Consider the following 22,204-nt stretch of genomic DNA (forward strand, 5'->3'; position numbering starts at 1 on the left):
TTGTTTAGTGATTAGTAAATATTCGTGATTGTTGTTACTTCTGTTAGAATTGAAAGAGAAATAGTAAATTTCAATGAACTGATTTGTCAATAAGACTTGAAACACTTGTCGAATGAGTATGTCGTTCGGATGAGTACAAAAATTATGAATGTGTCGTCCAAATGATTACAAAAATATGAAACAGACGTTTGAGTGCTTAAAAATAAAATCACTCGCACTATACATTTGTGAGTTTTATCCCAGCATATTGTTATATATTGATTTTATACTTCTTTGAATATTTACCTTGCTATAAATCAGCCTTCACGATTACTTAAAGTGGCATTATGCCCATCCAAGGGTATATAGTCAGTAAACAGTAGAGAGTCAAAATAAGTTAACATTGCATTTCTTTCAATTTTACAATTCATTTTGCATGAAGGTTCAACAACTCAAGACATTTCTATAAATCATAAAAAAACCTGAAACATTAATTTCATTGAAGAGTGGGAGAGACTGTTTTATATTGTAAGCAGATAAGTATTTTATACTCAATATTTTTCAAATCAACCACAATTATAACAATCAATCTTTCATAATAGCATAGTGGCATTAAGCTCAACTTGATAAAGGAAAAATGTGCAAAATGTCATCTAGCTCAATTCCATAATGAAAAAAATTAGCATAATGTCACTAATAAAAGTATATAAAGGATATTTGTTTGGTTTGCATATTAGATTGAAATATATTTTCACTGAGTGAACACCAGATGCAATATTTTCAAGAGTGGCGTAGCCACGAGTGAAAATATAATAGCTGGTGTTCACGAATGAAATATATTTCAATCATATATGTAAAACAAATACATTTTCTTTTTATTTCATGCTTTTAAAGTGATTTTAAGTATTTTTTACTGATTTTGCCGCGTAAGGTCGAGCATTCTCCTTTGTGACGTCATCACATCATGACGTCACATCATCAATTTTGAAATATAGTTCTGTTAAATTTCTCTAATTTTGTTACATTTTAACATGATGTATGGTGACATCGACTTTATTTTCCTAAAGAAGTAAAATTTACGTATGACGGCATTTTTTTTCTACCTGTTATTCCATTAAGTTTGATTTTCTTTTCATCCGCATTCAGATAAAGTCCGGCTACAGTGAAAATGATATTTTATAAATTTCACTAGTGGTTTATCAGAATATAATCATCTGATATATTACAATAAAACACTGGAAAGCATGAAATAAAACGCAACATTATTAAATTTATTTTACCTTATTTCGTGAATCGAAACTCTCAAATAAATTCAATTTTAATAACCAACATACATAAAATATTGGAACTAAATACGTTCCGGTTTATTCGGAGCATTAAATTTTAAGTGGTTTTAAATTGCATCATTTACATCCTTGAATGGTTAAGACAAGCGTTTAGATATTTAGTTTTTTGTCCAATAAGATTGCATTATTTAAAATGAATCGTAATACATTAACTTTAGTGAACAGTCTAGTAAATCAATTGTTTAAGATAATTTAAAACACTAAGCTCTTTAAAAGTTATAAGTGTGTATTTACAAAATTAAATTGGTCGCACGGCTGCAAAGGAATCAGAGAAGTGGAGTTTCCATTATTGGTCCGAGAATATGAAGTCTTTAACGAAATTTGATACACTTTATTTACAGAAAGAACAAATCGCCTGTATAAAAAACGACCATGCCACGAGGAAATCTCGCGGAAATATTGCTTGCCTTATGACTTTATGCGTTCTATTGTGCAAAGAAAACCATAAAAACTGATTCAAAACGAATCTGCAAAGGAATCAGACAAATGTCATTTACACGGTTGGCTCGAGAAAATTATGTCTTTTACAAAAATGTAGACGGTTTATATACAGAAATAACAAATCGCGGGTAAGAGAAAACGACTATGCCACGCAGATATCTTTCTAACAAATTGCTTGGGTTAGAGCTTTGGTCCTTATAGAAGAAACTAATACAAAATCTAATCTGCAAAGGAATCAGACAAATGTTGTTTTCACGGTTGGCTCTACAAAATGGTCTTTTTTACGAAATTTAATACACTTTTCATTTACAGAAAGACAACTATTTGGTACAAAAAGGCCATGCTATGCGAAAATTTCGCGGTCATATTGGTTGAGTTAGGGCTTTGGGTGGTATTGATGAAACTGATAAAAAAAAAGATTTGCAAAGTAATCAGACAAATGGTTTTTCGAGAAAATGGTGTTTTTTAAGGAAATTTATACACTTTATAAACAGAAAGAAAAATCTCCGGTACAAAAAAGACCTTTCCACTCGAGAATCTCGCTGACATATTGCTTGGGTGAGGGCTTCGGGTCTTTTATTATGCAAAGATAACTCTCCAAACAGATAAAAATGCATTCTGCACAGGAATCAGACCAATGGTTTTTTCGCGGTTTGATTGAGAAAATGATGTCTTCTACGAAAGTATTAATGCTTCCAAGGGATCACTTTGTTATCAGATTTTGATACACTTAGGCAAAAAGAACAAATTGCAGGTTAAAAAACGACCATGTCCATCGGACATCTCGCAGTCATATTGCTTGGGTTGGGGCTTTGGGCCTTTTATTGTGCTAAGAAGAGCCTCTAAATAGATACAAAAACGTATCTGCAAAGAAATCAGAGAAATGGTGTTTTCACGGTAGGCCGAGAAAATTGTGTCTTTTACGAAAATTGATACACTTTATATACAAAAAAAACAAATCGCTGCTACAAATTGCCGGTTCAAAACGACCATGTCACGCGAAAATATCGCGGACATATTGTTTTGGTTACGGTTTTGGGCCTTATATTGTGCAAAGAAGACCCTCCAAACTGATACAAAAATGACCCTGCAAAATAATAAGACAAAACACGTTTTCATTTTTTGCTCGAGATCATGGTGTTTTATACAAATATTGACAGAAAGAACGCATCGCCGGTACAAAAAACACTATGCTACGCGGAAATCTCGCGGACATATTGCTTGGGTTAGGGTCTTGGGCCGTATATTGCGCAAATAAAATACAAAAACGAACCTGCAAAGGAATCAGACAAATGGCTCCTATCCTGTGGGCACATAGAATTAACAATATACAGAGTCTTTTGAACTGCATGCATGGTACAATCATAGTCCCTGACCTGCACTCGAACCAAGACCCTTAGAATACCATTTAGCAGCTCTACTGACTAAGCTTATAATTATAGGTACTTTTATATTAGTGACTGTTCTATACCACGACATTATCAGCAAACTGTTTGCTCATCAACCTAATCGTCACAACAACATTATTATTTCAACTATTCTGATGACCATCATCAGTGTAGTGAACAGCAGCATGTCTACAATTATCAAAACCATGATCATTATCATCATCATCACCAAAATCAAAATATGTTTACACATCATTACCAGCTTCAACATATTCATCATCATTGTAAATAAGATACCTCTACTCTACAATCTATGCCGTTATATATTATGTATCAGAATTTATAAGTGTCCGACTGTATCAAACTCAATATATTGAAAACAATTTTTGATCAATTCAAGCGCTTGCAGATTGCTAAGATAAGTAAAAGATGATGATAAAGAAGAAGAAGATGATGATGATGATTATGATGATGATGATGATGATGATGATGATGATGATAAAGATGATGGGGATGATAGTAATGATGATGATAATTATTATTTTTCAATTAACAAAGGTTATATAAAGGAGTATTGCCTATTCCTATCAAAAGAAATTAAAAACAGTTATGATAATTCATTTTGAAAGGACGGTTTTGCTGTATTTTGTTTCAGAATTATTTTCAAAATGATATCCTGTGTTGAAAAAAATTTCGTTGCGTTATTTTCTCCCCCGATACGCTCGTTCGAAATTAAAGTATTTTTAATTAGGTAGTTGATAAAAGAACAACAAGACGTTTGACGTTTACAGAATGCGGTGAGTTACTGATTTAATATTGAAAATTTTTATACAAGGATAAATTGACTTTCAGCATATGAACTTACAATGTAACGCAAAAAAACTAATGTTTATTCATGTAACCATTCGGGCTCATTTTTTCTGTATTTTTTTATTTGTCCGTATGCAAAGTACATATTAAAAAAAGAATTTGTAACAGAGTTACCTATGTCCCCCGCCTCAGGGAAGTTTAATGTAAAGCATAAAATTGTGCTATTTCAAAAGATTGAGGTATGAATCTCAGGACTTTAAGTCCAAAATTATTATCAATGCTAGATCTGCAAATGCAACAATAAATTTATTAAAGACATAAAATAAAAAACGGAATTTAAAAATCAGGTCAAGCTTTGACCTCTAAGTGTGACCTTGACCTTGGAGGTAGGGTAGCAGGTATTGTAACAATTTGTGCCAAGTATCTTCAAAATCCCTTGAACTATGAACAAGTTATAGATACAAAATATACTCTATAACAGACTATGTTAATCTTTGACCTCAAAGTGTGACTTTGGTGGTAGGGACCCATGTTTTGCGACTGACATATCGTCTAATTATTCTGACTATTTGTGCCAAGTATTTTCAAAATCCCTGGATCTATGAAGAAGTTATGGACGAGACACAAAATATACCATATAACATACTCTGTTAACCTTTGACCTCAAAGTGTGACCTTGATCTTGGAGGTAGGGATGCAGGTGTTGCGCATGACACATTGTTTTATTATTGTGACTTTTTGTGCCAAGTATTTTCAAATTTCTTTGATCTATGACAAAATTATGGACCGGGTACAAAATATACCCTATAACAGACTTTGTTCATATTTGACCTCCAAGTGTGACCTTGACCTTTGAGGCAGGTTACCGGTTTTTGTGCCTGACACATTGTCTTATTACTGTGAACAATTTTGGCAAGTATTTACAAAATCCCTTCAAAGATTAGAAAGTTATGGACCAGACACGACATATACCCTCAAATATACAATTTTGACCTTGAATGAGCAAGTGCTACCTTGACCCTGGAGGTAGGGGTCTCGTTGTTGCGCATGACACATCGTCTTATTATAACAAACATTTATGCCAAGTTATTTCAAATTCCTTTAATAAATGACAAAGTTATGGACCGGACACGAAAGTGTGACGGCCGGACGGACGAACAGACGGACGGACAGACGAACGGGGCCTATTTCTATATCCTCCTTTTCTCTTCGAAAAGGCGGGGGACAATAACTAAAAATAATTGAATTAATTATATAAGGTTCGATCAAACTAGCAAACAACTCTTTCAGTAACGCCTGTCGAATTAAAATCAACCTTCACTGCTTAAAAATCTTTTTATTGATATAACAGATGTGAAAATAACCTCTACACAGATAAAAATATAAATATAAAATTTCCTGGCTGCCAAAATTCTAAAGCTTCGTTAAAGTCTTCAAATTTTCCGTTAAATTTGTGAATGGGTTTATAAACGTGCCTCAAGTAAAAAATTAAACATACTTTTCCAGAAAAATTGACGGATGCAGTCAAAGGTTTTGTACAAAAAATTCCCTTATACATCCTAAATCTTGTACTTCTTTGACAGATTTCAAAACAAAGGATGATAGTTTAATGGATGAATGATTGTTTCGCCAAAAATCTAAACATTTAGTAAGACTATTTCTGACAAAAACGTCACATTTACAATTCTCAAAAAAAAAGAGTTCTGATTTATTGCCACCCTTTATAGAAAAATCGTACTCAACGCTGCCGTTTTCGTTGATGTGGATGTCTGTAACTTTGGGTTTTCTTTAGTCGGTCTTCTCGTGTAGTCGGCGGTACTGTGTTTCTCTGAATGTAATGACACTGTTCGGTGAAGTCACCGTACAGATTGCATGCGAAACATGGGTCGACACATAATCTCCCTGGTAGAGGCTGCCCTGATCCAAACCGTGATGACATATTTGTTTGATTGTTTCCCTGAAACCTCCGAAAAAGACCCTGTGTTTTTGTTGAGGTGCGGCGGAGACAGTACTCGAACGCTGGTAGGGCTGGTATCGTCTGCTCCGAATAGCGCGGAAGATATCTGCCCGCAGATTAGCTGCGTCTTCAGAATTATCAGCAAGAGGGCTGTCAGTGAACTCACGAACCGTTTCCCATAAATGTTTATCTGCGATTTTGTGTATTTTATTTCTCTGTTTCAAAGAATCAATTTCTTTGTCAACAGTACTTTTTGTAGCTTGAACGTTTGAATCATCTTAATGATATTGGCAAAATGACATACGTTACAGATGTTATAAGACAAAACGACATAAAGAAATATAATGTTAATCACTATTGCCATTATTCTTTCTAAGAAACGCTATACTTTTAGTTTATTTAATTAGATCTGTGTGAATATGATTATAATTATCATAGTTTATATATAAATAACCATCAGTAATATTCTTACCTTACCTTCAATTGCTTGTAAATTTATGGTAATATTAAGACACCTCCACGTGCCATAGCTTATAAAACATGAAAACGTTTACAATATCTCCTTTATCATGGAACGATTCTGTCACTTAAAATTTTGAATTATTTAAAAAGGAAGCAGCCCATGAACGAAGCTAAAACTAGAACATCATCTAATTTTATCAGAAAAAAAACGCCACATAATTTGTTATTATTATTATTATTATTTTATATTAAACTCAATTAAATACATGTAGGTGTGGGCGAAATTCAACATAAATAAAAATAGAAATACCATCGATTTTCATTTCTGTAAAAACCTTGAAAATACGCATAACCATTATAATCTATTTTAATCTATTACTATCTTGAGCACCTTGTTAATATGCAAAAATCAAAAAGCTTTAACTTTTGTGTTTAAAATGTTTAAAAAATATATATCAGGAAAATAAAAACAGAATTTTATGTATTCCTAAGGAAAGGACACCTATTGTCATATTGAAAGTTCCTGTAAAATACATGTATGTTTTTAAGACATTCCGATGTTTTTGAAAAACCTAGCATTCGCATTAGATTCGGAATTAATTTTGGAAAAAATGGTATATAATTCAAGATATTTGTATGTAAAACCATGCTTGTTATTATTACAGCGTGTGATTATTACGCCATCGATACATCGGTCTTAACGTTGGTGATTATATTCCTGCTTATTAGAACTCGACTTGTGCATTATTAAGAAGGGCAGTTACTCTACTTCACATGTTAAATTCTTGAGCAAGAAATTTACCTGCGATTGCTTCACTTCATCCAGGTGTAAATGGGTACCTGCGAGGGTGGTATAATTCCGTTGCGCCAAAGTGTCGGCTGCACTAAGCGGAGTTAAAAGACTCCCCAGGGAGATTGATAGATAGATACCAGTGGCCCGATGACCAGGGGTAATAGCTGTAAAGTCGGTGAACGTGCGTAAGCATGAAGCTTAGACTATAAAATGCAATAACTTTTTACTTTTTTACTTAACTTTTTTCACAGAAAGGGAAATAATAATTAGTTGACTGAATTTAACATGTGAAGTAGAGTAACTGCCCTTTATCTTAAAGAGTGAATTATGTAAAAGTCACTTAAGCTAAATGGAAGTTTAAAAATAGATAAAAAATTTGAGTAGAATAATGCACAAGTCGAGTTCTAATAAGCAGGAATATAATCACCAAGAGCGATTTATTTCAAAGCATTTGAACGATAACCTGTGCGTTTTTATACCAATTCTTCATTTCCATTCTAACATCATGATGAAAGAATATGTTATATAACATAGCTGCAATTGATCAATAAGAAATGAGTGGTTAATATCCCTCAAACTCTAAATTTAAATGTGTGTTAATAAAGATGTTATAAAATATGCCTTTTGTGTAACATAATATTTATTCTAGGTTTCAGATTTAGGTTATTAAACATTTAAGTACCTTTTTGCCCGGGTAGGAAAACAGTCCATTAAAAGTTTAAATTTTTGTATTAAAATGGATAAATTTGTTACAAGTGTTAATTTACGTTACAATGTTTTATCTCCAGATCGGAATAAACAAAATTTACTTTATCATGATCATTGAAAACCGCCGAGGATTTTTGGAAAATGCAATTTACATGATGATGAAGAAGAAGAAGAAGGAGAAGAAGAAGGTGACGATTTTGAAGAAGAAGAGGGAGAGAAGAAGAAGCAGAAGAAGAGGAAGAATAACGTTCATTAATCACTTAAACTACAAGTTACATGTAAATATTATATTATATACATGCCGAAATTACAGCATATTTAACAGCCGTTGTTTTGAATACTTGCATGATCACTTTTTCATTAACATTTATTTACATCGCTATTTTGTTTTGAAATGAATTAGTCCTGCTTCGAACTGGCAATATTCCATTCAATATTTAACAGGTTTTAGTATCATAATACTAAACATGTGCTATTTAGAGCTTGGTCTAACCGCATGACTTTCTCGACGGCAAAGGCCAATCACTTTCTTTTTAAGCAGATTTAGGATTATGAACAATATCATACCTAAAATAATTGTTTTTTTTTTTAATATTTAAATTCAATAATGATAAAATGATTGAATTCAATGTTATAAGTCTTCTGTTAAATTCTTTCATGCAACATTGATTCATAACAATAATTATACTTCCTTCCTGTACCATATAATTATTATCATGTTTCCTTTAGATGTAAAACAAAAGTGATGACAATTAAGCTTTATGTTATTCTAACATATTCACGGTGAATAAAAGCTGAGGTAACAAATGTAGAGAAAAAAATAGTGTGATATCTTTCGGATTCTTTTTACTGCCATCCAAATTTGCCTTTAAATTCATCGATCTACTTATTCGTGATTTGAAATTACGTAATATTGCATGATTGTATGTGATGAAAATTATAAAAAATAAGAATTCAGACTACCAATCTTTGCAAATAATAGTTGAGTAACGTCATACATCATGCCACAGTATGTAATAAATGGCAGAGGATTAAAAGTATTAATTTAATTATTGTTTATGTTCCATGAGCCTTAGATTTCATCACTATTAATCCCTTAATACCACAATAATGTCTGATAAAGTCTCTAATATTGTATTGTTTTGCAATTTTAAATTCTATAAATATGCACCCATTACTTTACTTAGATTCAATATGTTGTATGATAACGGTAATGCAATTGTATATTTTATTGTGCTTTAAGGCTTTTTTATGTCTGTATTTGTCTGTATGCATGAAATAAAAGATACAAGCAATGGGGTCTCACTTACGGACCGTGGTTATTTTAATTTACTTTGTTAGTTAAAAAAATAGTTTTCTTTAATCATCTTTTTTTAAATCCCACCAAAAAACAAGTTCAGATTATGAGATATATTCAAAATAGTGGAACTTTGTTGTTGTTTATAAAATATGTCACCTGCATACTACCACTACTCACATAAAAGCTCCAAAGTTTGCTACCATCAAAGTAGATTCACTTTTATTTTAACGCACCATTCGTTATAAAACGTCAGAATTAAGTTCACTTATTATGCTACATGATCAGAAAAAGTACGTGTTCCCTTATCCACTATTTTAGGTAAATAAATTTATCCTAAGTCAATAGTGTATTACACAAGAGATAATTACGCATGTAGAGTAAGTCAACTGTAATCGATCTCGAATTTTCTTGACGAATGATAAGTCTATTAGAAAAAACTTTCTGTATCCAAACATAATCACATAGCAATCGATAAATGATTAAACGATTGCTAGAAGCGATTCATTATCACAAGGAATGCAAGTTCATTTAAATAACATCACGTGACCAAATTGATTTGCATTTGCCACCAGTATACAACCAGGCCAGCTAGCCTGCATATCCGTCCAGTATGATCAGGCTTTGTGGGTTTTTGTTTCTTTGTTTGATTTGCTTTAACGGCGCGCCAACACAACTTAGGTCATCTAGGCAGATGATATTTTGTACTTAAATTTGTATTTAATAGATGGTGTAGCTGTTTAATTTTGCACTGCATACTCAATTTATATCATTTATTTAGCAGAAGTAATACAGCATCTAATAGACAGAAAATAATTTATATAAGTTTTGTTTTATTTTCATTCTGACCGATATTTTATATTTATGTATATCAATCACTGTCTCTCATTAAATTACATGAAAAAGGTGTTAAAATTTACAAACACTTTTCAGTTAAACATAAAATGCATTTAATATCCAACACATCCTTCTAATCAATTTCATTAAGATATATTGTTAGATTAAATAAAAACTGAAATGACAACTTATAAAAAAACTTGGGGGAGAACTGTCTGCATATTTCAAATTTGGGAGAGAACCGTCAGGGGAGGAAACTGTTTGGGAGAGAACTGTCAGGGGGGGAACTGGTTAGGGAGAGATAGTCTGTCATTCCCCAAAATGGCTGCAATTTTTTGCAAGGGATGTAAATATTGTAAAACTCTATATTTTCTATATTTTATTATCTGCTATATAGATATATGTTATTATATCGGATCATTTATCTCACACTTGCCAATAACATTCATTAAAAATTATTTCCTGGTTGGTTGTAATCTTTGATACTTGATACTATCAGCGTAATTATCAATTGTATTTTAGACCTTCCATAAAAGACATATTTACTTTGAATTGTCTGAAGTTTCCAGCAGGTATCGGGGAAATCTATACTCTTCATGTTTGACACACCTTAACCCATGACGACAAAGCTCTCTTTTAAACACTATCTCATATAATCATGTGGCATTAAAACATTTATCATATAAGACTAGACATAAGTATAGAATATAGTCAGATAGCATTTCAATTTTTCTTTCAAACATACATGTTTTATAATAATTCTGAACAAATACACTTTATTCTTACCTAAAAAAACACAGGCGTTCGGCACATTTGCCTTGCCAATACTGGTCAAATTATCATAAAATTATCTCACCTTGATCATCAAGACAAAATTACTATTCAGCACCCGTTTACTATATAAAATATGTTCAAGGTATATAACTCGCCGTAGCGTCTTTCCCGACACGATCCACATTTTGCTCACGCATTTTTCAAAAATGACTTATATTTTCATAGCTTTACGTTTGAACATAGCACAATAGATATATCTTTCAGTAACCGTTACAATAAAGAGCCATCTATCGTCATTTAAGATAAATGCATAATCAAAAGTGAAAAATCACCTTCACATTGCCAGGTCGACATATTTTGTGCCAACGAAATGCGAAAATTTACCAAGAAAGAAAATATATCTTACTGATATATTAACGATATACATGTACATTTATATGTACGAATGTATTTGTAATATACTGTACCTCCGTACGTCGCTTTTCATTGGGTAATCGTGATGTTTATATAATCTATATACACGACTGCGGTCGATATTGAATTAAGGTCATTCATTTTGTTTGCAGTATAATAAATTCGTTGTTAAAGAAGGAATTGTGATAAAAAATATTGATCAAAATCAGAAATAAATAATGTTGTGTTTTTATTGAATTTGAACACGAATACTTAAAGAATAATAATTCAGCCTAGATGTTTATTATTTACCGGGACACAATATTCTTTGGGTATTGTTATACATGGATTGGTACCAACCAAGTTGTTTTCTAGAAAAGAACTGTCTTACAATGTACAATTAATTAAGCTTCAAAGAGGGAGGAGTTATCCTAGTCACTAAGGTGCATTCCTATAATCCTAGTGATGTCATGGTTTCAAGCACTTTTATGTCACGACGATGTTCCCTCACATAACATCAGAACCAGCATCTTTTTATTTCAGCAACACTGTTGCTAAATTCCTTCGCTGTTACTGTGTAAATTGGGGTCGGGGAACCATCCGCCACTTCCAGGCACAAGAAAATGCATAGTTATATTATAAAATATTAGTGTTTTCAACAAAACAACAACAAATAAAACATTATCATATAATGTATACAATATTTAATTTGTTTCACAAAACTTACTAAATCCCTAGCAAATTAAGCTAACTACCAGGTTTTGCAAATAAAATTATTTTTACTATACAATTCCACATATTTGGTGTTTACGAGTACATTCAATTATAAGTTAGTGTAAAACTTGTTTATCTTGTTTACAGATTATAATAAACTAGATCGCATACAAACATGCATATTTTAAATATAAAAACTTTTTTACAACTTTTTATTAATAGTAAGAGAGTTCACACAATCTTTCTAGTATAGGCTTAGGGGTTGTCTGCCTTACATCATGTATAAAGTAAATTAGCCATACATGTAAAAAATGTCTTTATTCATTCAGTATAGTGATTAGCAATACTATTTCATGCATAATTGCTTGAAATAATAAGTTGATGTGAACAATTTCTTTTACACTGTGACCTCTAAAGGTCTTTTATTTTTTATTACTTTCAATAATTCAGGTCGAAACAGGTGTATTATTCACTTCTCATAGTTCAAGTTTAAACTTCAACACTTTTTACAAGTATATATAGAATATATATAAAAATATATATTAAATAATAAATTTTATATACATATGTAATATACAAACTTTATCCGAATATAAATACAAATGTAAAATTACGAAGACAGTAAACCTTTTATGTTTTTTGTTAAAAAAATGACATATCAAAGGTCTCTGGTGCACAAGGGTTTCCTTCTTACTGACAAGTAAAGGAATAAAATATAAATACATGCAAAAACGATTTAACAAGAGAATCAGAAAGGATGCGAATAAGGCGGCAAATGTTCACATTTTATAATGCTAGTGAGTAGGACTTAAGACACTCTTTTTTATTCCTATATTTTGTCCTGATTTTTAAACCTGTAATCATGTACTGTATTGTGGAAAAAGTAAATAGAAATTACATAAAACCTATGAATTATATTTACATGTATATAATATTCTCCATTGAGTTGGAGCTGGAGGAACTAGGCATTTAACTTTTCCCATGACTTGTCAAACTTTTTATACTTGACAGTTTGTTTGGCAACAAATTTTTCAATGTTATAATTGGCAACAATTTGTGCCGTTAAAGTTTCTTATCGAGGCCTTATTTGTTTTATTTTACTATAATATATAAGAAATATTATCTTATTTAAGATAAAATCCAACTTTGTATTACCAAATAATATATCTTAAGCAGTCCAGCTATCAAAATTAATACTACATTTATTTGTTATTAAGATTGAAGTTGCAGCCAAAATTGTTTCATCATTTCACAGTCATTGAACAAATGAATCAAAGTTTCTTAATGTCTTTGGCAAATTCGCAAGCATCTTCATAACTAAGCTTCATTTGTTTTCAGCATGTGATTTGTTTCTACAATTCTATGGCTAATTCTAAAATGAAAAATATTATTTTTGGATCTTTGTTAAATTTAGAACCAGGTATCTCAAGTACAGGTTCATTTCAGGAAGCGCACTATGATATGGTTCATATAAACAAGTAGCTTTCTCTACAATCGAACTTTAACTTATATAAATGATAAAATAACAATAACGTTCATTTAAGAATATATATAAGCAAATATACACTCATCTTATTTTTTCGAGGTTTACATTGCACTAACGAAGTAGAGGTCATATAGCGACATTATAAGTTAATTTGTTGAGGATTACCTCAGTTGCCCTTTTGTGCATTATTTCATGCCAAATCGATCACCAGAGTAGAACCACCAATGCTCCGGTATTTACATGAAAAAAATCCAAAGTCCTTCATAGGACTCGAAACCACCAATTTATCGTGCTCACAGATAATCGAGTGTCCTTTTTTTTATCATAAACATATAAAATCGTGTTAATATCTCGTCATTGCAATTTGAGACAAGTTAAAAAAAAGCATATCACCCTTAAATGGAGTAGTTCGGGATCAATAATTCTAAAATTTTAAGTGTACCGCTTAATCCTGTGGGGTAAGGACGTGAGAGATGTTGCACTGTTTTATAAATCCCTCATATACATCCTCAATCTAAGCAAATCTGCAATTTTCATGTAATTTTGTTGTGATTTATGCTACCGAGGGATCAAATTCATCCAGATTTGTTTTTCCTTTCGTCGTTTAGAAAGTGAAATATAAAGAGATAACTTACATTGTACAGAAATGTCTAGACGTATGTTCAGAAAACTGCTGAATGTAAAAAACACTTTATACCAATGATGCGACAAAGAAGTCTTATATTGCGAACAGCATCATACTTTCTGTTTGAGGAAATAACTTAGTTTGTTCTCTTTACTTTGTTGTTGCCTTACAATGGCAACAACATATTGTAAAAATATTGCAGCATAAGAAATGAACCAGTGTGTTGAAAACTCCACATGTACAACCATTACACCCATCATCATTTTTCGTGAAACATCTGTGGCTAAATAAACTTTTTCCATCAGCCGAGGCACCGCAACACCTGTCAAATTTTGCACTTTCTTCGAAATCTTTACACATGAAATACGTCAGTGTCTTTGGTACGAGTTTCCTTCTTGCTCGTTCCGTCTCATTTTCTTGTTCATATGAATTCTATACAAGAACAGATTCATGATTTATATTATAACTAAGATATTCAAACAATCAAAAACGGTTTTAATTTGTAAGAGAAAATTAAGATAAAAAAAGGAAAAAATGTATTAATTTCAGTAAAAATAAATACGTGTTACAATGCATGAAAGAGAAATAATCCAAATCATAGGTTAGTGATATTGTCAAAGGTATTGTATCAGAAACATAATATTTAGAAAAAAAGTATCACAACTTATTATAAGCTAGTGATATTGTCACAGATACTGAATCAGAAACACATTATTTGGATAAGATAAAAGGTATAACATCTTAAGAATGACGCATTTAACTCAAATACAAATATAAATTATTAACTTTACCTTAACGACTTCATAAGCGCTGTTGAACAAAGCTATCAAGAGGTTTAATACAAACACAGTGAAGATGATAACAAAGATAAAGATGATAACTCTTGAAAATAAATATATTCTTTGTTGGTCTCCAGCCTCTTCCCTTTTTAGATATTCAAACGATACAAAAATTTCGTCACCATTTATCAACGAAAATAATGTTTCCGCAGTTGTAGAAAGTTTGTCAAACTGAAAATTTAGCAGTTTTTTTTAATTGAATTAATTGAAAAAGGACATTATGTCTTAGAAATCCATATATTTTTCAATTCTTTACAAATGTCAAACATTATTTGCATTGTAAATGTTAAACAACTGTAAGAAATAACACTAAAATTGTATTAATGTGTTATGAAGTTGGAATATTTTAACAAAGTAGTATTTTGATTTTCATACAAAATACTAATTCACCTTTATGATAACAATTACTAACATGACACATGAAGAATGATAGTTATTTTTTATGGCAAATAAGTAATTCTTTGGACAAACTGTAACAAGATACCAAAAATAACATGATTTTGAGGAATAAAGATGGTAGCGTATTATTGGCCATTTAAAATCCGTGGCAGTTTTGGATAAATAGTCATATTTTGCGTGTATTGGTTACAACAATCAATGCTTTGAAATTACATGCAAATAAAGTAAAATATTGTAAATACCGGCTGCGTTACAACAAGTATTATGCAATTCATATATTCCTTTGCTGAAACTTTTTTAATATTTCAAGAACGTGCTTAAATACCTTTTATTTTGTTTCTTCGTGTTTGTTTTTCTTTGTATTGCCGTTTAAAATAGGGAATTTATACGGGATATAAATGGTTTGAACTTTTGCTTTATAATAAATCACATGATGTTAAGTACAAAACATTATATTTTCTATCGGGATTCCTACAATTTACTCTGCACCACATAATTTACCATAATAAACTTTTGATTTTAATTTCAAGCGATCTGTATTTATTATCTTAACATTTTTAAGGTCGATGGTTATACGTATGTGCCCAATCGTGCCTGACAAAGCACAATAAAGGAAGATTGTGGTGGTCTCTCTCAACATGAAAGGAGAAAAGTGGCCATATGACCTGGACGTAAAACAATTGTATGGAATGGGTTTAGATTAAAAAAATGAAATACCTTAACATTGTATGGTCCAAGTACAATATAAATACAAAACAAAAAACCCACAAAGATGATTGTTACACATGTCATGAAAAAGATGACGTCTAGAGCTGATCTTTTGAGTGTTTTGAACAACAACTGAAACAAATATAACAAGCAATTATCATAGTATTGCAAGCAATCCATAAGTCCCCTACCGGTTAAAACCCCATCAACATTCTAAAGGGCCATTCACTAATGTTTCAATTTTTCTCTATTTTAAGTAAATTTGTTGGAAAAGTTCTTAAAAAGTGATCACAGGAAACAGTTTTTATCAACAGACAGACAGACGGACTGAAGGACACTCTAAAGTTATTATTTGAAACATCCCTGTTACCAAAATATAACATTTTAAAAGCAAAATTCTTAAACAGGAGATAACTCTTGAATTAAAGATGCAATTTCATAAAAAAATTTCAGCTTTTTTTGACTTATCACAAATATTGTTATATTTGCCATGTTTTAAGCCTATTTGTTGCCAAGGCAACTGATATTTTTTCAAAATAGGAAGAACAGATAAGACATGCATAATCTCAAGACTGCCATCTACCCATAAGTCAAGTTTCATAAAAATATTTCCAGTACTTTTTGCGTTATCACTGGATCCAGTTTATGTGTAAAATTTGCCATATTTTCAGCCTATTTGTTGCCATAGCAACCAGAATTTTCAACATAGGAAGAAAAGAAAAAGACGTGCATAATCTCAAGACTGCCATCTACCCATATTTTAAGTTTCATAAAAATATTTCTAGTACTTTTTGCGTTATCACTGGATCCAGTTTATTGGACGGACGGACTGACAGACGGACGTTCTCACAGGACAGTAATTATGTGGCTACTCTATTGTTCTCTCTATTGTTCTTTTTAACCACACAAAAGAAAATAGCCACATAAAAGCATTACGGAATGAATGACATCAAAGAGAAAGAACAGTTACCTATTGTCCCTCTAGCCTAATAATTACTCTCCTGTGAGTGCGGACGGACAGACGGACGGACAGACATACGTTCTCACAGGACAGTAATTATGTGGCTTCTCTATTGTTCTCTCTATTGTTCTTTTTAGCCACACAAAAGAAAATAGCCACATAAAAGCATTACGGAATGAATGACATCAAAGAGAAAAAACAGTTACCTATTGTCCCTCTAGCCACATAATTACTCTCCTATAAGTGCGGACGGACGGACGGACGGACGGACGGACGGAGGGTAAACCGGTAGGGGACTAAAAACGATACGCTATAAAGAGTATGTTCTTCATACACTGGTTATACATGTTTAACAAAGTTAATTTGATTTAGATTAGTTTAATTTAAACTGGATCTATTGCTAAGTAAATATATAAAACAAAAGGTTTCATATATGAATATACACAGGATGAATGTATTTGTATCTTGTATTCTGTACTTAATTCCAATGTTCTACTTAGCAAAAATAGTTAGTTGCTTTGTTATCACTGTCGCTTTTGAAAAGATAAAAGTCTAAGTTAGAGTAAAGTGCAGGTTGAATTAAAATTGTCCGGTCATCTTTTAATGCCAATTCTATGTTGAAATGAAATTGTTCCTTTATACTTGTTTTATTTTATAAGGAAAGAATGTTCAAATTGAGGATTATTTACATCTACTTACCGTGAACTTGTGATTAATTTTTATAAATCGTAACATAGAAAACCATGTCAATAAACATCCTGAGCCAATATAAACAACATTTTTGTCCCATTCTTTCAAAGGCTGTTTGAAATCACTTTCCTCACCGAGCTGTAACATGTAAAGAAGTAGTTAAGTAATTCTAATTATACGAATTGATATAAGACCCAGTATTTTTACCTAACGGCCCATTGTGCCAAGCAATGTCTGTATTGTTATTTCTAAAAAAAACTTTTTTTATGTCTGGTGTCCTGTTATAGTTTCAATGGAAGCACTCTTTGATCTGTTCCCGGAACCATCTTTTGCTACTGTTAAATTTTGGCAATTAGTCCAGTTCTTGTGATTAAGTATTTTGTACGGAAGTCAAAGTACTTATTTGTTTACATTTTACTTCTGTTATCATGACAAATTACTTCTCAGCTTCAAATATGCGCATCTAATATATCCTTCAATTATTATTTAAACATTTTAAATTTCATGTTCACCCTTTGTAAATTAAAGGACATTTTTTTTGTTTTTGTTTCTGAGGCATAATGGACCTTGAAAAGTGTTAAATTGTTTACTTTCATTTCGGTTACAAATATACTGCTGCTTTAGAAATAACTTATTCAATTTTATGGAGATAATGATTTGCAATAAAATATGGTAGCTTGTTCACATGTCAATACCAAAAAGCTATCTTAAAAGTGGGAAATTTCAATTATAAGGGTAACGATATCTTTCATTATAACTAACTTAAAGGTACTTTAATTTTTCATCAGGTTATCATGATTAGACAAAAATTGTAAATCTTTAAAAAAAAATATTGTTTTTGTTTTGAAGATACTTTTACATACTGTGACGTTTTACTATGAAACCAAACGAACCGTCGTTGTTTGAGCTTTTCAAAATTTCTTCGCATCATACTTAAAACTATGAATATGTAAAAAAAAATGTTTAAAAATAAATTTATCTTACCGTTGTCACTATCCATAAAACACCCATCAATGTGAACACATCACCAGTTATAGACATAATGAACCACCATTTTACATTACAAAAATACTCACTCCATGGAAGGTTATCTTCTTCGTGCGACTCACCGTAGATATCATGATAATTATCCTTCATGTAGAAATATGTTATCTGGTAAAAAGAAAAAAAACAACTTTAAAACTGAAAATAAAATAAAAATTTCATGCATAGGATTCAATCTTGATGGAAGGTATGTTACACTGGCGACTGTGTATTTCACTGAAGCAGCATACAACCTCTTTCCATTAGAGAATTACTCACTCGAAGGAATTGTATTGCGTTTGTTCGAAAAATTATTGACAATGGCAATGTTGTCATATTATTTAATTTTACCCATAGGATATGGTGCTATATCAGCCAAATATATATCATATTTGTGAAAAACAAAATATGAAAAATAAATTTGACAGTGAGCGGAGCAAAAACTCATATTTGTTTGGGACTACTTTCTCAGATGTTTCTCTTTTGCAATGAGTAGGTTCGGCTATTCATTTTATCATCGGAAACTGTCTTTTATGTTGTTGGTATTTTTTCAAGACAGTTATGTGTGATAAATTATGTATTAAATTCAAACCGCGTCGCGCACTTTAAGATAATCAATGTATTTCTGCGCGCTGTACAATTGCAACTGCGAAGCAAATACATGCATTCGTAAACAACTTTTTTCTTGAAGGTAAAATAATATGAAAAATGTTGTTGCTTTTTTGTTCTTTCGTTTCTCATGAAATATGGAGTGTATTTGCACTTATCATAATTAAATTATATATAGTTCACTCCCCTACCGGCTTGTGAAAATTTATAGAATATTATTATGTTTCGTGAAATATATTCCATTTTTCACTCAAACGATAATATCCTCTTAATTCTCTTATGTAGAAATATGTTATCTTATTCAAAATAAACCCAACTACAACCCAATATGTTTCTTTCCTTTTAATTGAATATTATAGGTCAAAGATAATTGATGGATATGTTATATAGGATCCTACTAATGCCTACGTCACATTACAAGCGGAGACCAGCCGATATAGAGGGATTGATGGGACACTGTTGATAATTTGAGATCGGAGAGAAATATTTCAATAATGTCCGGGAAGAAGTGGGCGGTCATTCTCCTTCTCTGGTCCACCAAGGGTAAGCAACTTTGATCATGTGACCACAAAAGTCAACGTACACGGCCAAAATAGCTCGGCTGAGGTAAGTTTTTAGTGATTATTTTTCTGTCCAGCCGATTTAGATTATGCTACATAGCCTGACGACCCAAACAAATAATAAAAACGGTTGTTTCAGCTAATCATTAAGCAGTTTGAGTAACTGGAAATTTGTCTTCTAAAACACAAGTACAAATAAATAACATAAAAAGTTAAAGGTTGTTTAAGCTTATTTGCGATGAAATGAATGCACTCTAAACTATTTCCTTTGTAAAAAAAATAGTTATTATATACAGTTTGAGAGGGCAATCTTAATTAAAAGCCAACTTTTTGTTGGAAAAAGCCACCTACTTCGAAGTTGCAGCCTCATGTTCAGACCATTTTCAAACTAAATTGGGAGTGTGTACGTTGACATTTTATAGACAGTATGTGTACGTTGACATTTCTGTAAGTTGGTGCTAGGGGGCGTGGACGTTAACTTGCACTTTCCAGTACCGTCCATGAAAAGGCTCAATCAAACCAAGCCTGCAACATTTTCAGTTTTGTTGTGTTGGACTTTCTTTAGGGATTCTGTTTTTCTCTATTTTATTTGCTTACCCACGGTGGTATTCGGACGGTTTCCGAAGGGTGCTCGCCCGGTCACCCGGTTAAAACCCTTGACATCTTCTTTCTGGACACCGGTCGATATTCTGAAAGGTAACCGGTAGACTACCGTACGATAAATGTCCAATTGCCTTCCGTTATCTGGCCTGTTTGCAACAATCGTACGGTGACGGTTAAGTATTCGTGCGATATCTGGTCGGCTGTCGGACGGTATTCGTATGGCATGCTATCCCATTTCCCGGCCGTTATTCACACCCCCAATTTTGTTGGCATATTCCGTGCCTTCTGCCCCTCTGATTCCTCCCCCAACCCTTCTTTGCTTTCTGTTTTGGATGGTATATTACACTCCGAAATCAAAGTTTTAAATGAAACTTGAAAACTTTAAGAAACCTCTGACGTGTGTTAAAACTGAGAAAATATGTGTGTGTAATTGAGTTTTTTAATACTTGCTATCGGATGCCCGTAAAGGGAAGGCCTCCAGAAGAGTATTAGTCGTTTTAGATTTTGAAGGACAACGCAAGATACAGATAGCAAGACTTCGCTTTAAAGTCTCGTCCGAAAGATTTCTAGTAATTTCAGTTGGTCATCCCGGGAATCAAACCCACAATGTTCAGATTACAAGTCTAATGAGAGAATGATGGTGGTATTAATGATTTACCCTGATGACTATGGCAGTAAGCCTAATTCAATATACATACCATAGCACAGTTCAGCCACCGCATCGTTCCTGGACAGTCTGTCAAGTAGTTAAACAGTAATAATGTAGTGCCCCGGTATTTAATGGTAACTGATACTTACCTGGTGATTTTCATCTATTCTGTGACCTTTTATTTTTTTTTTATTTTTGTAACAACAAATATTTTTGCAGCTTTCACTGGCTTCCCGTATAAATCAAGACAGTTGGACTGTTTAAATATTCAGCTCAACTTGCCTTATCTATGCGTTTTGCCAGGATTTCTTAGTTTTTACATCGCACTGTCTCCGTTCAAAATGTAAACAGTTTGTATTTTCACTTTTGCTGCTCCGTTTATCCTAGTCCGTGAAGTTTTTGTGATAAATCCAGTTTAAATCGTTAATAACATATGTTTTCTTTTATTGTGTGAAGTAACTTGTTAAACCTTCCAAATTTATTGATTTAATTTGTAAAACACTTGCACATTGTTGTTGTACTGACATCTTCCAGTTTTATTTTAGGCATTCCGGTTGTATTGCTACGGACGCCGGTGCGCTAAGGATATTTTTTCCGTATCGTTTACATTGTCTTGATTTAAGAATAGATAGCTAATGGCCCAGCCCTTGTTAAAAAAACTGGTAGAAAAACCCGTCCCCAATATCAAAGTAATTATTTTTGTTTCTTAACATTCCCTAAATCATTAATTTAATAGTGGTCCTACTCCGGGTATGAAAAATTTATTCAAAAGATTTTTTTTAAAGTTTTGCATCACTGCCTGGCAAAGTTAAAAGATGCCGCGCTTTGCTACGTTCAAATTTAATTGCCGCCATTGATGTCGTTTCCTTGTTTTTATGCTTACAAGAATGATGGCATTAAATGCATCATTTTTTGTTTGCAATGCCTACAAAATTCGGTACATTCAGTTTTTTGTTAAATAAATACCAAAAGAACGTCCCCCCTTTGCCCTCGGGTTTCTGGGGACTTTCAAAGATAATTTTTTTCGGCCGGGGGGCCAACCCGTTACTCTCCCTTGTAGCTATAAATTAAGAAAACAAGTTTTAAAAGCCAATTTTTTATTTTTCCTAAAAGGTTTTATGTGACTTTAACCAAATAGCGATAGAACATAGAA

General features: G+C 32.1%; 1 protein-coding gene across 1 annotated transcript in view; it reads right to left on the minus strand.

Moving 5' to 3' along the window:
- Positions 1-11,859: 11,859 nt before the first annotated feature.
- LOC132725011 (mucolipin-1-like) overlaps positions 11,860-22,204 on the minus strand; it is a 31,302-nt gene continuing 20,957 nt past the window's right edge. Inside the window, exons 2-6 of the mRNA XM_060710004.1 lie at positions 18,592-18,759; positions 17,617-17,745; positions 15,966-16,088; positions 14,802-15,020; positions 11,860-14,442 (exon numbers count right to left, since the gene is read on the minus strand). Of these exons, the coding sequence (XP_060565987.1) occupies positions 14,161-14,442; positions 14,802-15,020; positions 15,966-16,088; positions 17,617-17,745; positions 18,592-18,744 (906 nt within the window). The 5' untranslated portion in view covers positions 18,745-18,759 and the 3' untranslated portion in view covers positions 11,860-14,160. The remainder of the gene's footprint in view (positions 14,443-14,801; positions 15,021-15,965; positions 16,089-17,616; positions 17,746-18,591; positions 18,760-22,204) is intronic.

The sequence above is a fragment of the Ruditapes philippinarum genome, unplaced genomic scaffold (genome assembly GCF_026571515.1).
Source record: "Ruditapes philippinarum isolate M1 unplaced genomic scaffold, ASM2657151v2 ctg20993_1_1_1_1, whole genome shotgun sequence".
Taxonomy (NCBI): domain Eukaryota; kingdom Metazoa; phylum Mollusca; class Bivalvia; order Venerida; family Veneridae; genus Ruditapes; species Ruditapes philippinarum.